Source organism: Xiphophorus couchianus, chromosome 13 (genome assembly GCF_001444195.1).
Source record: "Xiphophorus couchianus chromosome 13, X_couchianus-1.0, whole genome shotgun sequence".
NCBI lineage: Eukaryota > Metazoa > Chordata > Actinopteri > Cyprinodontiformes > Poeciliidae > Xiphophorus > Xiphophorus couchianus.
Genome location: NC_040240.1, coordinates 2,247,266 through 2,262,770, shown reverse-complemented (window position 1 = coordinate 2,262,770; position 15,505 = coordinate 2,247,266). Strand labels below are relative to the sequence as shown.

The following is a 15,505-nucleotide window of genomic DNA, read 5'->3' as shown; positions in this document are numbered from 1 at the left end:
CAAGCGTCGGTTCCATTACAGCTCAATTTTGAGGATAAGTTTCTATGAGAATGAGAAAATGGAAAGATGCTTTTTCTCCAAAGAACAAAATGGGCTGTTATCTGCCGTACAGACATTAGTCGCCCTCAACCATCCTCGATCTGACTAAAACGGGAAATTGTCTGCTCCATTCTGTGGTATTTTTGTTCACGTTAATTTTTTTAATGCTGATGAGTGTTAGCCATACCTGAACCTGACTGACTAGTTTCTTGTCCCTTAGTCATAAAGCATTTGTTTTAAATGGGAAATGTGTTTCTTGTGAGACTAGTTGTGTCACGTTCTTGGTGCTATTGAGCGTTACAACATGTCTAAAATAAATTTTAGGTTTTTGTAACCAAGAAATCTATAAGAGATGTAAATGTGAAACAGATGGGCCAAATAATTTCATCCTGACACATTTTGTTGAGAAAACAAAATGTATCATTTGAACCAATCCCTGATCCCATCTGAGCAGTTATTTCAGAGATTAAACACTAAAGGCAACACAAAGTAAAAAATCAAAAAAGTACCGACTTAATTATAAAACTAATCAATTAAATGGATAAAATGATGCAACAGGTTCAACTTAAATACAATAATTGTGACTCAACATGTTCGTCTTGGAGTAGCTTTACAAATGGTGCTGCTGGAACAAAACGCAGCGTTTAAAAACATTTTTTCTTAATGGGGCCATCAAACTCCTCGCGGACGCAGCCGTCCATTTACATGGCACATTATCTATACTAAATATATTTCTTGTTGATGCTTTATAATTATTTTAAAACTATCCAAAGGTGAGATAAAAGAATATGATTGAGTTCTGGACGAGACAGTGAAAGACATTGATGTGTTTTTGTTGACACTATGTGTTGTAGTGGATCCTCTTTATGTATCTCATAGTTATCAGGGTCAGCCCAGTTATTCCTGCTCAGATCCACTACAACACGTTTCAAATACAACAAAACAGTTTATGCTCAGTTGAGATTTGCTTTGCTTCACAACAGGCTGAATTAATAAGGAGATGTATTACTGTTACAGACAAGTTGCATGTAAAATGACAAGGACACTAAAATGTACCGATTGATTAATGACAAAGAGATTCAGTTTCAGTTGAGCCGGTTAACAAGATGCCGCCTCAAGGTACTTTCCAAAAAAGCATCACTTCAATCCATTCACACACACAGTCTAGTTGATCCCAGTTATCAATGCTAGTGCAGTCCAGTTCTGTTCTCTCCTCCCTGCTAGGTGCTGGGTGGTCTTCCTGCCGGGGGTTGTTTGGGGCCCCTGGCCGTCGGGGGTACCGGCTCCGAGGCATGGCCTGCGTGGCCAAAATACTTCCCAGTTCTGTGTCACTTGCCGCACTGTCCTTTTCTACTTCATGTTCATTTTGAGAGCAGCATGAAGTTATCTTTGACTGCATGACTTTTATTTCTGGGGGATCTCTAAATTAAAACCAGACTCAATACAGGAAACTGCTTCGACATTATGAGATGTGAAAGATTCTTATCAGTTCTTTATTAGTCACACTATTCTTTAATGTTCACACAAAAGTTGGCATAACATTTTGGCATATACTCAAGGGAACAAACAAAAAAACAAAAAATAGATTTTAATTTTCCATAAATGTTTTAACCATCCACATAAAAACAGGATTTTTAACATACTTATCTTGCTCATACTCATCAAAATTTTTGATATGTGGTCCTGTTCACTAATGGTTACCTGGGAGACGATCTTTAAACTGAACAACCTTTTGGGAGACATTAGAAAAAATGTCCTCTTTAACTTGAGGTCTGCTTTGGTGTTTTTGTGAAACTAGAAATCAAAAATAAAAACAGCATACATGGTTCTGTTTCTGTGTGTCTGACCTGTGGGTCTCCGTCCTCTTTTCATTTTGCTACTTGTTTACTTTGTTTCAGAATCAGTGACTACATGGACCTGACCCCTGTGGACATTGTAGGGAAGAGGTGCTACCAGTTCATTCATGCGGAAGATGTAGAGGGGATCAGACAGAGTCACCTGGACTGTGAGTACCTTTACCACTTCTGGCCCACCGCAGCCATAAAAACATCTGTCTTTATCATGGCTTTAGCTGTGTTTGTGTAATTAATTTTCACACATTTCTAAAAAAAAAAAAAAAAAACAGGATTGAGTATTTCCATGGCAACTGAATCAGCTTTAAATCAGTGTTGTTTTACTGACTGTAAATAATGAGCAAATTGTAGCTAAAAGGTATCTCCAAACCAAAAAACAAACATCTAGCTAGTCTGCCACCCCCAGACACAAGGCACCACCAGAGAAGCGAACGCCGTACGCCCCCACAGAGGAAAAGCACAAGGGCAGCAGCTGCCAGGCCAGAGAGGCACCTTTTCACCATCCACACCATCTTCCACCATGCAGACCAAGCCCAGGGGCCAGTTCCCTATGGAATTCAGTTCAAAGGGAGGAAGAGCACGTTACCACTCCATTTAGTGAACGAGCCCCAGCAAGGTCGAAAGGGAAACTACACCTTGGTGCTTCAGGGCCTCTGTCCTGGAATTCTTAGATGCCTCCCTGGTCCAACACACTTCAAATAAACATTTTAATTACCTCTTCAGTGTAGTCAAGTGTTCCAGAGTACTGCTAATGACTTCATTATTTGACCCAGTGTGTTGAATCAGAGACACATCTAAAAGTTTCAGGACACTGGCCCTGGAGGTTGGAGCTGGCCATCCCTGCCTTAAGTCCAAAGCATGTCCAGGACCTATACACCACCTGACAGCCAACTTTTTAAATGAAGAAGGTAAAGTTTGAGCATTAGACTTGTTTGAACATCAAATAAACCCTTATGATTAAACCAAACATCACTTTAGACATGCATAGAACCAAAAACCTTTGTAACAGAACAAGGCTTAGGAAGTGAACGGAGCCGTTCAGTCGGTGTTGGCCACACTTTTAAATATTAACTTAACATTAACACCTGCCTCGTTTAGCTCGACACTGCTTTTCTCAGTGAAGGATGATTGTCTACAGCCAGGCAATTTTCATCAAGACATACGTCACGGCCAAACATTAGCTATTGGGTAAAATTTAAAACTTCAACAGTCTACCACGCCTCCAGGAAGCAATTGTTCTCGATAGGCGAAGGTCCAGCTGCTCTAAAAGAAGCAAAGTGTATAACAAAGGGCGCTAGTTTTTACCAGAGTTAGGGGTAGGGCTAAGCTACAGCAATATAAAACCTCAAAAAGAATTGTACAGGTACTGGACTGAAAGGTTTGAGAGAGTATGAAGAGCTTTATGTTGTTAAGAACACCTGCTCAGCCAGAAAAATAAACTCATATCCAGGGCAGTCGGCTTAAAGAATAATACAAACTAGAAAATTCCTGAAGAAATTTAACCGGGGCCTGCCAAAGTGTGCCCGTGGGTTTGGACCCAGCGTTATGATGCTAGAAATTAGCATCAATGCTAAAGAAAGCTGCAATCATATGAGGACAATGACAAGAATGTTGACTAACATGTACTTGCACCGTTCAGTATGATAAAGTAAGTGTATCAGCTAAAATTAGCAAAAATGCTAATGTTAGCATCATTGCTGTCACTGGCATGTGGGACATCACTAGGATGTTTTCTATAATGGACTTACTCCATTCAGTATACTAAACATGGCTAATAAGTCAAATAAATAGCTAATAGCTTATTAAAGCTAAAATGCTAATGCTAATGAACTGCCTTGCGCAGCAAGGCAGTTCCCTAACCTCAGAGAAACAGATAATGCAGAATAATATTATTGCACCGCCTGCGGCGGTGCACTAACCTCAGGGGCATGTTGAGGCTTTTATTTTGAAATTTTTGTTAAGCTTAATTTCAAAGGTCCACACTAATCCCATGTGTAATAGTCATTGGGTTAAATCAGTTATATAATGCTCAAAACACAAGTAGTTGATGTAAAAATATTCAAGGCTTTTATTTTGAAATTTTCTTTATGCTTCATTTCAAAAGGCCAAACTAATCCCATGTGTATCAGTGCTTTGGATAAAAAAGTCACATAAAGCCAAAACGAGCAATAACATGATGTAAAAATATTCAAGGCTTTTATTTTGAAATTTTCAGTATGCTTCATTTTAATGTTCCAAACTAATCCCATGTGTAACGGTGACTGAGTTAAATCAGTTAAATACAGCCCATAGCAGCAAGTAGTTGTAAAGGCCAGTTCAGTCCTCCTAGTCTTCCACTATAGTTAGAACTACAGTGATGCGTATTTGTAGTCCTAACCAGCAGCCAATAGCCTCCTGAGTTCCGTTGCTATGGTAAATAATTCTCTCTGCCAACTGTCAGCTGTGAGTGAGACATGCAGGTGGAAACAATTCTCTGTTTGAGCCAGCCAGTTTGAACTAAAAAAAGCATTGGAAACAACTCCTTCCCGTTCGGGAACCGTAATACATATTCGAAAAGCGTTTGAAGCGTATGAGAGGGCTGTTTGTCGTCTCCGATAGTCCCGCAATTCATATCTCTACGTCACTCACAGTATTAACAGTGATAAGAGAAAGAAATGGTGTGCCCAGATCTGAAATTTTTGAGAAATATATGAAAATACATGGGAGAGAGCCTGAGAGAGCGACAGAAAATCCTGTCGCATGACTTTACTCTGAAGCACCGTGACAGAAAACCGTAAGCCCTAGAGAAATTTCGAAAACATTTTACCGGAGCAGGCATGCGTATCAATGTCAGGACCGAGTTTGATACCAATCGTGCGATATTTGTGGGCGTGACGGCGATTTCAAAATTATTTTGGGCTCAAAAATTCTCTTCATTTCTCACTCTAAAAAAGCGGCAGTTGGTGTCAGTTATGCTCTGCGTTTCGGCAGTTGGAAATTTGGCTCGTTTTTCGCTTTTTACGTCGCCATCGTAAGTCCAATTCCTTATAAAAATAATAGCTCCAATGCCTGGAATAAGCCGCACGTTTTGATACCACTTTTGTGGGTGGGCTCGCAGCGGTACGAGCCGCATTAACGGTAGCGGAATAAGTAACTATAATAATAAAGAGACATTCTATTGGGTGTAGAATAATAGGTGCCTGCCCATAGCAATGCATAAGGAGAGCAGTACTGACTTGCGAAGCAAGTCAGTACTGCTCTCCTTATGCATTGCTATGGGCAGGCCCCAAATATTTGAGATCTTACGGTCAGTCGGCCCAGCTCCAGTTCTATGTATATTGATGGAAAAACGGACTGCTTGAAGCAACTGAAAAGAAGTTCAGCACTCATGGTGTAACAGTGGCTGAGGAGGATTCCTGTAACTAGTGGGTTGCCAATTTGGACCCCTGCTCTGTCCATCATAGTCACTATGCTGTTGTGTACCTGGACAGGACACTTCACCTCCATTCCATGCCATGGTGATCATATGGCCTGGTGGCACCATCTGAGTGGCAGTAAGTAAATATCCTTTGTACTGCCTGGCAGAGGAATATTATTGCAGCCGTGTTTCCGTTTTTGAAAGTTTAAGGCCTCTTACAGACTGTGCTCCTCTCTAGTACCTTTGCTAAGTTTTCTCTCAGCTGCAGCTCTACAATCTTATTACTGCTGTCAGTAGGCACAATGCACCCAGTGACACGGACACACATGTGCAGACTGTGGGTTTGCTGTGCCTTTTAGAGTCTGTCTGGATGATTTGCAGCACTGTGTTTGTTGCAGCAGTCAGATCTTTACAGTGGCAGTAAAAGCTGAGGAGGCATTCAGAGCAGCGCAGCGTTTCACGGTTCGTCTGATGCAGTCAGGGTGTTTAGGCAGAACGCCAAATAATAACAAGCACACTGCAAGGACAACTGGCCTGATGGTAGTCAAATGTTGACAGTAGCTGTCAGATTCTTTCATATGCTAGACCCTGTGTCTGCTTATTGTGACACAGAGAAAGCATTCCTTCTTGTCTCCAAGGGATAGTTCAGGTTTTTTGAAGTAGGGTCGTGTGAGGAACATGAAGTGTTTCTTAAAGGTGTTTTTAGAAGCTGTGCGCTCTGCTGTAGCGTCCAGACAAGCTTTCAAAATATTCTCCAGGTTTTGTTATTTATTGCACAATTAAAACATCTGCAAAGATTAAAAATGCTACTGTGTTGAGTTGTCACAATACATATTGTCTAAGAAATAGATCGTTACTGTGTAATGTTGATTTTGAATGATTCCTTGTGTTTTGGTTAGAAACCTTTACAATCCGAAGAGCCATTTTTCCTCTCACTCCAACAGAGTAAAACGTATTTACAGCTCCTGATGTTGCATGACATTTTGAAAAAGAGCCATTTATTATTTATAATAATTACCTATTGTAGGTTTGTTTCGGTCATTCTTAAAGAACCACCATTTTATTTCTTTGTTTAGGTTTTTAAATAAAGAGAAACATGAAGATCGATATTTGTTCTTGGTTAGTATTTGTGGAAATTGATGTAAAAAAATTAGCTAAAAATATTTACTGAATAATTGAATGCATTTACTCAATGAAAAATCTAATATGACCTGAATTTGTTATATATATATTTAAAAACGAATTCATTTTTAAATATATTTAAACGGTCGTTTTTAGAAGTTTTAGCCTGTTTCTAAAGATGCAAAGAGAAACATGACTAAAATTGTGTGTGTGGTTGTTTGTCCTGTGCATCTGGATGCAACAAGACATTAATTGTACATTTCTGAAAGTTCTGTATGACGAGATAGTTGAGTTAGGTGGTGGATCTTCCCTGTGCTCGGGCAGAAGACCAGCTGTCTTTGGAGACATAGTCTGACCTTTGACCCCGATAAAGCCTCTCACTGCTGTCGGCTGCTGCCCAGTAACCTTAGGACAGCATCTGTAAGAGAATAAAAAACAAAAGAACAAACAGCTTCCTCCTCCCAGGCCACATTCTCTCCTTTACGTGCAGCAAGATGAGCACCAACGATGTGACAAGTAAGACAAAGAAAGCTTTACTTCCTGGCTTCTCCATCCTGCCTGGTCTGGGATCTGTTGGAAATGTAACAATGAAGCTTTGGTTTGTGCTGGGCTGGCCTTATTCTTGACTGAGGAGAGTTGAGGTCAGGATGTTTCACCAATGACATGTTAACCCTGGTGAAACCAGCAACATAACCCTCCACTGTTTGACCATTCTCTGTGGCCTCCTGATCACTAAATGTTACTAAAAACATGAAGATGATTGGAAACGAAAGTTTAAAAAAGCAGATGTTGGTAAGCTCCACATCATGGCTGTCCTTTGTGAACTTTCCTTCACCACATGAAGCGACGTTCCCACCACATTCCCACCACACTCCCACCACATTCCCACCACCCTACTGGGAACACTTCATCGAGCTCTGCTGGCAGCTTTTTTATGTTTTTTGTAGTGACCCACAATATATCGGCACCAACACTGGTATCGGCCGAGATGAGTCTATTTTTAACATATCAGTATCGGCCTCATAAATAAAACTAGGTCAATATTAACAACCAATATTTATTTCCATATTCAGTCCTAAAATCTCAGTAAAGTAATATATGGTTTCTTTCAAAATAATAATCATTTTTAACTGACAACCTGATGACGATCCAGCATCGAATACCAATACATTTCCTTCCTGGGTTTTAGATTTTGAGCGAGGGTGTATGATATACAGTATGTCCAACACAAAGAAGTGACATGCTGAAACTTTCTGTCATTTTTTTTTACCAAAGCTTTTGAGCTCCAAACATTCTGAGTGGTAATCAGGTAAGAACTTTACACTGGCCTTGAAGGGTCAGACAGAATGAGGTGGGTTAGATTAGAATGTGTAAAACACACACAAAAAACGGTGTGCAGTAGTGAGGCAGATGATTCCTCGCTGCGGTGAGGACGGGAGGTCAGGAAGGCGAGCTGGCTGCCAGCAGTTTAAACGACTTGGTTTTAGAGGAGCATATTCTAATAAAGCACCTTCAGTCACCCCGGCTGCTCGTTTTATTCAGCTTCTTTCAAAATTCATTTCTTTGTGAAAAGCCGGCTTTGAGAAACAGGGGTTGCAGGAAGGGGTCTATGTCTCTTCTTTTTTCCCTTTAACCAAGCCCAGCCGGTGGAGTGTTGGTGATGTTGCTGTGAAAGATGGCTTTTTGTTCCAGGACCGTTTGATTTGGTGATTTATTAGCATGCCAGCGATACTCTAGAGCCTGGTTCTAAAGCAGATAACAACTAAACCTATTCAGCAGACCTTATGAACCTGTCTGCCTAACTGGATAATGACAGATATGGTTTCTGGGGAAGGTATCACTTTTATATCTCCTTTGTCCTTTTTCTTTTTAAACTCTCAAAAAGTCCCAAGCCAGGTTTTCTGATCCACTTAGTGTCTTTACCTCAGCATGATTAGTAATAATTATGAAGATTCCTCCAGTAGGAGGAGAAATTCCACATTTTTTGTCAGGTACCATAAGAGATATCTTCTGGCCTTCATGTACAGCTCTAAATGACAGACCCTTCACTTGCTGCATTGTTGCACTCATGATGATTGATAAAGTCTATCACCTTAGAAATGAAAGTATTTTCATCCCCTCTGCTGGTCTGTTTGTGAACCAGATTGTGTCCAACAGTAACCATTGTCTCTGGGTGCTTCATTATTAAAAATCGTAATAGAAAAGACGTTGTGTGGCACAGCGATTAGAGCGGGCACCGCGTTCAGAGAGGCTACAGACCTCAACGCCACCGTCCTGAGTTCAAGTCCCGTCCTCAGTACCTTGTGGCTCATGCCTTCCCTGTTTTCTCTGCCCCTTTTCTGTCAGATTAATTTCAAATAAAAGCCACAGGAGCCGAAAAAAAGTCTTAAAAAATGGCTGTAGAAAGTAATTGCACACCTGTTAATGTAAACAAAAGAATAGTAATAAAATTTTGTGATGGACTAGCGACCTGTCCAGGATGACCTCTCACCCGTTGACCGCTTAAGGTAGGCACAAGCACCTCTCGCAACCCCAGTAGGGATGAGTGGGTTGGTTGGTCGGACGGAATAATTAAATTTTATTTTAATGCACTATATGTGTAAATCTCAAAGTGCTGCAGAATTACAATAAAAACATTAACAATATAAAAACAATAAAAACTCATTTAACACATGGTGAAACTGCTGGCTTCTTACCCACAGACCCATAAACTAACACTTTGTTGGAACATCTTTCAACTGAATTCCATCATTCAGTTTTCTGTGGTAGGCTCCTACTGTAATCTAACACTCTGACTTCAAAGTTGTCAGAATGTCCCAGGTTGTCAGGATATCCACTGGTGACACTACAGATTTTCTTTGTCAGATTTTGTATTGAACATGGGCTAACCCAATATTTTGATTTGCTTCCTTTGCTGATTTGGACCTATAAAAGTTCCAGTTTGGTTCCTTCAGATGATGACACTTTCTTCCTCGATATTTTAGTAGACTTGGATTACATTCACACCAGCGTTGTTCAATCAACTTTAATCAGTTTTACAGCACAGGGTATTATGGGTAAATAAAACAAGAACAAATGTGCGATTCTAGAGCTAGAGGGAGAAATGACTTGTGATCTTTTATCAATGACAAAAGAGAAATCCACTAAAATCTAATGGCGTTCCATTTTTATTTACATTTCACGAAGAACGAAGTGGAAAGCTTCTGTCTTCTTCAGATGTTTGTGTGTAGTTTCCTTCGGAGGGGTAGCGGCCCCACATATCAAAACTCCAAGATGTAATTCTCACTGAAGGTGTAAAAAGTTTTGACATGATCATTAATGGTCTCATTTATAACCGTCACGAAACCTGGCATTTTAACAGGGATGTGTAGACTCACTGTTAATCACCTGTATTTTTGCCGTGTATATCAGTCCAACCTTATTAACAGACTTTTTAAGGCAATCCAGATTGCGTTCGGGCATTATTGAAGAAACGCTGCATGAGGTTGAGACCTGAGGGCATATTAATATGTTTTCAGAGCAGTCTGATGATGTTTGATCTGCCTGATCTCACAGCAAAACATAAAGCACCAATCACTAAATTCCACGAGTATTCTAGAAAAAGGCAGTTATTCTCGTGGATGAGTAGATGGAGAGTTTATGCCGGTGTGCTGGTAAAAAAAAAGACATTCAGCATTACTTTTTGTGGGATTTATTTGAACGTCTATTTTTGGTTTTTCCATTGCTGCAGGAGTTAGGGAGTTAGAGAATCAATCAACGTGCATTTTGGAGGGATAGGGTGTTCTCTGAACAGGGATCTAAATTTTAAAAGGCTTCTTTTTAAGTGTAGCACACAGGATGATCCCTTTCTGTGAGAAGGTGTCACTCGCTAAGTCTCTATCATTACCTGCTGACAAGCCGGTCTTAGCTTGGGTCAGATCTCAAAGTCAGTCTGTCCTAGTTTCCACTCCAAGAACAGAGAAACATAAAAAGAAGATACAGAAGGTGAACTGCAGTTTTCACAAGGAAACGAAAGGTAAAGGAAGGAGAGATTTGTCAGCAGAGCAAAGGGAGCGGATGAAAGAAAGGCAGAGAAATAGGAACTTTAGTTTCACAGACAGAAAATGAAAAGAGGGTAAAATTCCTGTCTTCTCAAGGACAGATGAGAAAATGAACAGTTTTGTTGGGGTGGAAAAGGGAAGATATGCAGATAGAAAAAAATAGATTGTTACACTTCCAGGAAGTAAAAGAGATTATGCAACAGCTTTTTCTAAAGAGTAGAAATGAGTTAGACTCGGGATGAGGAATTTTCTTAGTTAATGCAAATTAGAAATAATGAGCAACAACATGGAAACTAAAGGTTATCAGTTGACTGAGCAGATTCTGCAAATTTTTGTGTAGTTATTAAAGTCAATAAAATGTAAAAATTGTTAATAAAATACAAAGTGATAAGAAGAAAAGACAAAAGGAGACCAGACCAAGAATTAGAGATGCAAAAAGGTTTTTGGATTTATTTTTATTTTTTGGTAAAAATCAAGATCAATTTCAACAACAGAGTAAATGTCATAAAAATATGACAGACAGGATGTGAGAGAGAAAATCTGGGGAAAAAAAGAGAAGAAATAAACAAAAAAGTGAAAACTCTGTGGATTTAAGCCTGCAGGCGTTTCAGCAGAGCTCGTCTCTCAGGACCAACACTGCCTTTAATGAATCCTCACCGACACACACTCAAAAAGGCATATTTTATCCTCTCGGATAAAACACACACACACTTGTTGTAAAACACACACACACAGAAAACCTTTTAGAACACTAGGATAACAGAAGAAGATTCGCTCTGTGGATGAAGCTGGATGAAAGGACGGAATCAGCAGCATCACATGCTGACTTTCCTCTCACTTTTCTACAGTTTGAGGTTTCAGTCTCAGAATGAAGTCTCTGGTATTGCTGCATTTTTACACCTTCCCAAATTAAAAGCATTGGTTGTTCTGCATTGAAATACACATAGAATGGTCTCACTTTACAAAGACGCCTCCCACCAAAAGTATAACATGTGTATTACAAATAAATACAGAAAAGTGAACTTAGGTAGAGATTAGATAAGTCAATATTTATTTAATGATTGTGTTGAAAGAAAACATAGCTGTCTTCTGCTTCAATACAGACGTTGTCACCTGTTTGATGAAAACAGACCTGCAGGAAGAAGCAGCCTGTGATTTGTCTCAAAGCTCCCTAACTGGGACTGTAGTCACAGCCAGGCGCAGAGAGGCTCAGTCTGCAGCAGGAAAACATTTCGTTTGGTTCTGCGCTTCTCTCTTTGCTGTGGAGAATGGCTGTTTACAGAGCAGGCAGTCTACAGTAAGCTTCATAGTGTCAAAGTGGCGCTTTGCAAACGTCACGGCCAAACATCAGTGATTGGGTAAAATTCAAAACATCAACAGAGTCCATTAAGGAATTGTTTCTGAACAGCAGAAAGCCCTGACACAGTGGGCTGGTTCTTACCAGGATAGAGAACTCCAGTTCTTTAGGCACCAAGAAGACCTGACATTTACCAATCAGTGACAGAACACACAATGCAGTTAATTAGTTTTTGTAATAAACTTTAAAGCCCTTCAGCCCCTACAATCCAAAAATATTCCAGAAACCACATCTTACACCAGCTCTCTTTTACTCCAGTCCTTAGGGGCCACTGTCCTGTCCCTGTTTCAACACACCTGAATCACCTCCTCAGTATGAACTCAGAGTCCTGCTAATTACCTGATTATTTGACTCAGGTGAGTTAGAAAGGAAACATCTACAAGCTGCAGGATGCCTCATCTTTAAGGCCTCTTTCTTATACCAACATTATCTCAAACTGCACTTCTTTGAAGCTTTCTGGGGAGATTATTGCATTAAAAATGAGGATATGGGTACATATCAATATCTCAAATGTTTTGTCTTTAAAAAAACACAAAAAAAGCATGAATGTTGTGCAACGTGAAGCAGAAAAGAACATGTGCCTCCAGTGGTTCAGCAGTGGGTTCCAGTCTGAGTCCTTTGCTAACTAATTTGGTAAAATGACAGACCATAGTTCCGAACTGAAGTGCTGTAAGGATAAACATGAGAACCAGCTTGACCAATCTTATCAGTTAAGAGATTTGTTTCACATCATTACGATTAGGACAGATAACTTGGTTAAAATATGTGATAAATACCAATGATCAATGAATAAGAAGTGAAACTTTGTGAGAAGTGAAGGTGATGAAAGAAGAAAAAAATTAATGGTGAAAAAGATGAGAAAAAGTGAAGTGAAGAGACTCAACTTTAAAAGGGAATAGAACTCCTTTAATCGAGCGGTTTCTCTCCTGCAGCCTCAGGCTAGCCTCCAGCACTCCCTTTCTTCCCATCTCCATCTATTCTCCTTCTCTCCCTCTGTCCTTCATTAGTGAACAATCAGTGAGGGAGCCATTTAAAATTGAAGGAGACAAAGAGTAAGGTTTATCATACAGACTGCAGGGTTTTTTTTTTTTTGGTCATATCAGACTACATTTCCCTACATTTGTTTCACCCAGATGTTTTTTTCCCCCTAATGTTTTTCAGCTACTGTCACTGAAGCTGAACTGCAGCCGACTGATCTGAACTTTCTTGAAGTGTTAGCAAAATTTACATTGCTGCTATTTGAACAGAAAAGATGCACATAAATCTGTTTTCCTTGTCATACTGTGTGTAGTGAAGAGACGTATAGGAGGTATCCTGATCTCAGGCCCTAACTCCACAAACGGACTCCTCCTGATGCAGAGGAGCAGATGACTGAGCTTAAAGATTTGCAAAAAGGCACAAAACGCCAAGAAACCAAATGAAACCAAATGAAAGATGTAATCAGTTAGAAACAGTTCCTGCTGTTATGTGCAGATCATCAGCTGCTGGGTTAAAACTCCCTGATGACCTACTGCAAGATTTCTCAACAGCAAAGTATTGGTGAAATCACTATGACCTTTACAAGAAAGTGTAGCATTTTAAAACAGATTTGTGTGACAAAGGTTGCAACTGCATTTCTAAACTTCTGAAAAGTCCAGAGGATGTCGTTGGAGACAAAGTAAATAAGACACAGTTCATTGTACTATTTCTGACAAAGAAGTCAAAATAATAATCAAGAGATTTGGTTATTCCCATTAATGAACAAACATACATGTTATTAAAAAAAAATTTTGTTGAAAAGAACAACCAAGACAGAAATCACAAGAGAGTTTCTCTAGATCTTTAACAATACTTGCATTAATTGAAAGCAAGGACAAAATGCAATGAGTTCCAGAGTTGGTAAGTCAGAGCGTTCTCTGATCTTGTATGAATCCACTTCCTACGTTCCTTCACAGCTGTCAGGTGGATGTTTTCCAGCCCTGGAAACACCTAGAAATGATGGTTCCTCATCTCGTCTCAAATAGGAAACAAACTTATGAACTTAGTCTTTCTACATACAATAAGTGCTGCAATGTGTAAGTTACACTTCAATTTTCATTATGTCACATTTTTCCAAAACTATGTCTAGAAATATAAGATAAAAGGGCGACAAACGAGTGAATGATCAATGTAGCCAATAAATGCAATTTAGTCTTAGTAGAGAAGATAAAATGAGTGAAACATTTTTCCAAATATTCTGTTAGTAATTCACACACACAACAACTTTTGAGAGAAGTGGAACAATTTTGATCCACAGTGCAGAGAATGATAAAGTTTATAATGATTCTACATTCCTTTGAATTATTTGGATTGTTAAAGTGCTTGTTCATCTGGTAAAACAGTAACATGTCTGTTGGTGTGGATTCTCCTTTAAACTAGCTGAGGACCAGATGTATAGTTGAGATGTTTCATTTTGTGCGAGTTGCTGGAGATTTAAGGATGGGTTCAGAACAAAGTCGTTCTCATTGATCGTGTGTAGTCGAGCTGTTTTCTGAGGAGTCAGTTATTTTGGACCTGAGCTTGTGTTCAGATTTCACCCACAGAAACAGTCTGCTCCAGCAGTAGCACCTTCCACGTCTCATGGTGTGTGTGTATGTGGGTGTGTGTCCTCTTCCGTTGGGCATGCTAATACATCTCTCTGAGGACCCGCCATCATCTGAACAGCCACCACTGCCATGCTTGTGCACATGTGTCTGATGGTGCGCTGGCGTGCGCGTGTGTGTGTGTGTATTCACTGTGCTGTTATTTACTCTGTTGTACAAACAAAACAAGGTCACATTCAAGGTGACATGATCTCACCATCTCTACCTTAACATGCAAACAAGTTATTTTCCCTCTGTCTCTCTGCCTCTCCCCTCCTATGAATAGGCAAATAGAGAAGGAATAAGCAGCAGCCGTCCAACCAAAGTCAATTACTGAAGCCCTGGGGATGTCGTCTTAAACAATGCTATTAGATTCTAATAGTTTTTAATTACTGGCCTTCTTTTTATATAAATCAGCCCTCACTTTCTCTCTCTTTCTTCTCTGTCATGGAAAGCCTATTTGTGTCCGTAATTAAATTGAGGAGCGGGATATGAATTCAGAGGCCTTCGCTTCTCGTCTCTGACTGTTTCTGTTTGAGCGGCTCCTGATTAATGCCAATACATATTGCTTGAGATAACCATTTAGTGGTTAATTTAGCCAAATTTATTACCCGCGTGCTGTCTCAGGGTGAAAGCGAGGTTTGGTGTTGGGTGTGGGTTGGGGGTTGGGGGCTGGGGGCCACTTTTGAAAGGAGACATGTGGTTGCTGCAGTGGCACAGCGATGTCTGGTGGAGAGCAGGAGTATTACTTTTATTCACTTATTCAGTGAAAAGCTCATGTTGTGTGTTTGGAAAGTTAAAGAACTGACCATGATGTGATCCAGATCAACTTACCTTAATGAACTGAAGAGGTTTAAGTCTCTTAATGACACTAAAACGTTCAAACCTTAGCTGTATAATAAGATGTTTTTGTTTCTGAAAGGATGATAAAAACCAGCAGTACATAGGTTAATGTATCATGACAATATAATCACCTTTTTTTCTGTTTTTCTTTGTTCTTATCTGGGGTTGTGGGAATGCAGTTGGTGCCACTAATAGGCATGTAAGAGGACTCAACATAGACAGGCTAGCAGTAAGTGCTAGTTCTTACTGAATCA

General features: G+C 39.8%; 1 protein-coding gene across 3 annotated transcripts in view; it reads left to right on the top strand.

The window, feature by feature from the left end:
• The window catches only part of npas3 (neuronal PAS domain protein 3), a 281,452-nt gene that overhangs the window by 255,698 nt on the left and 10,249 nt on the right, over positions 1-15,505 (top strand). For all 3 annotated transcript variants that reach the window (XM_028035528.1, XM_028035530.1, XM_028035529.1), the window contains one exon: positions 1,938-2,044. In XM_028035528.1, coding sequence (XP_027891329.1) covers positions 1,938-2,044 — 107 coding nt within the window. The remainder of the gene's footprint in view (positions 1-1,937; positions 2,045-15,505) is intronic.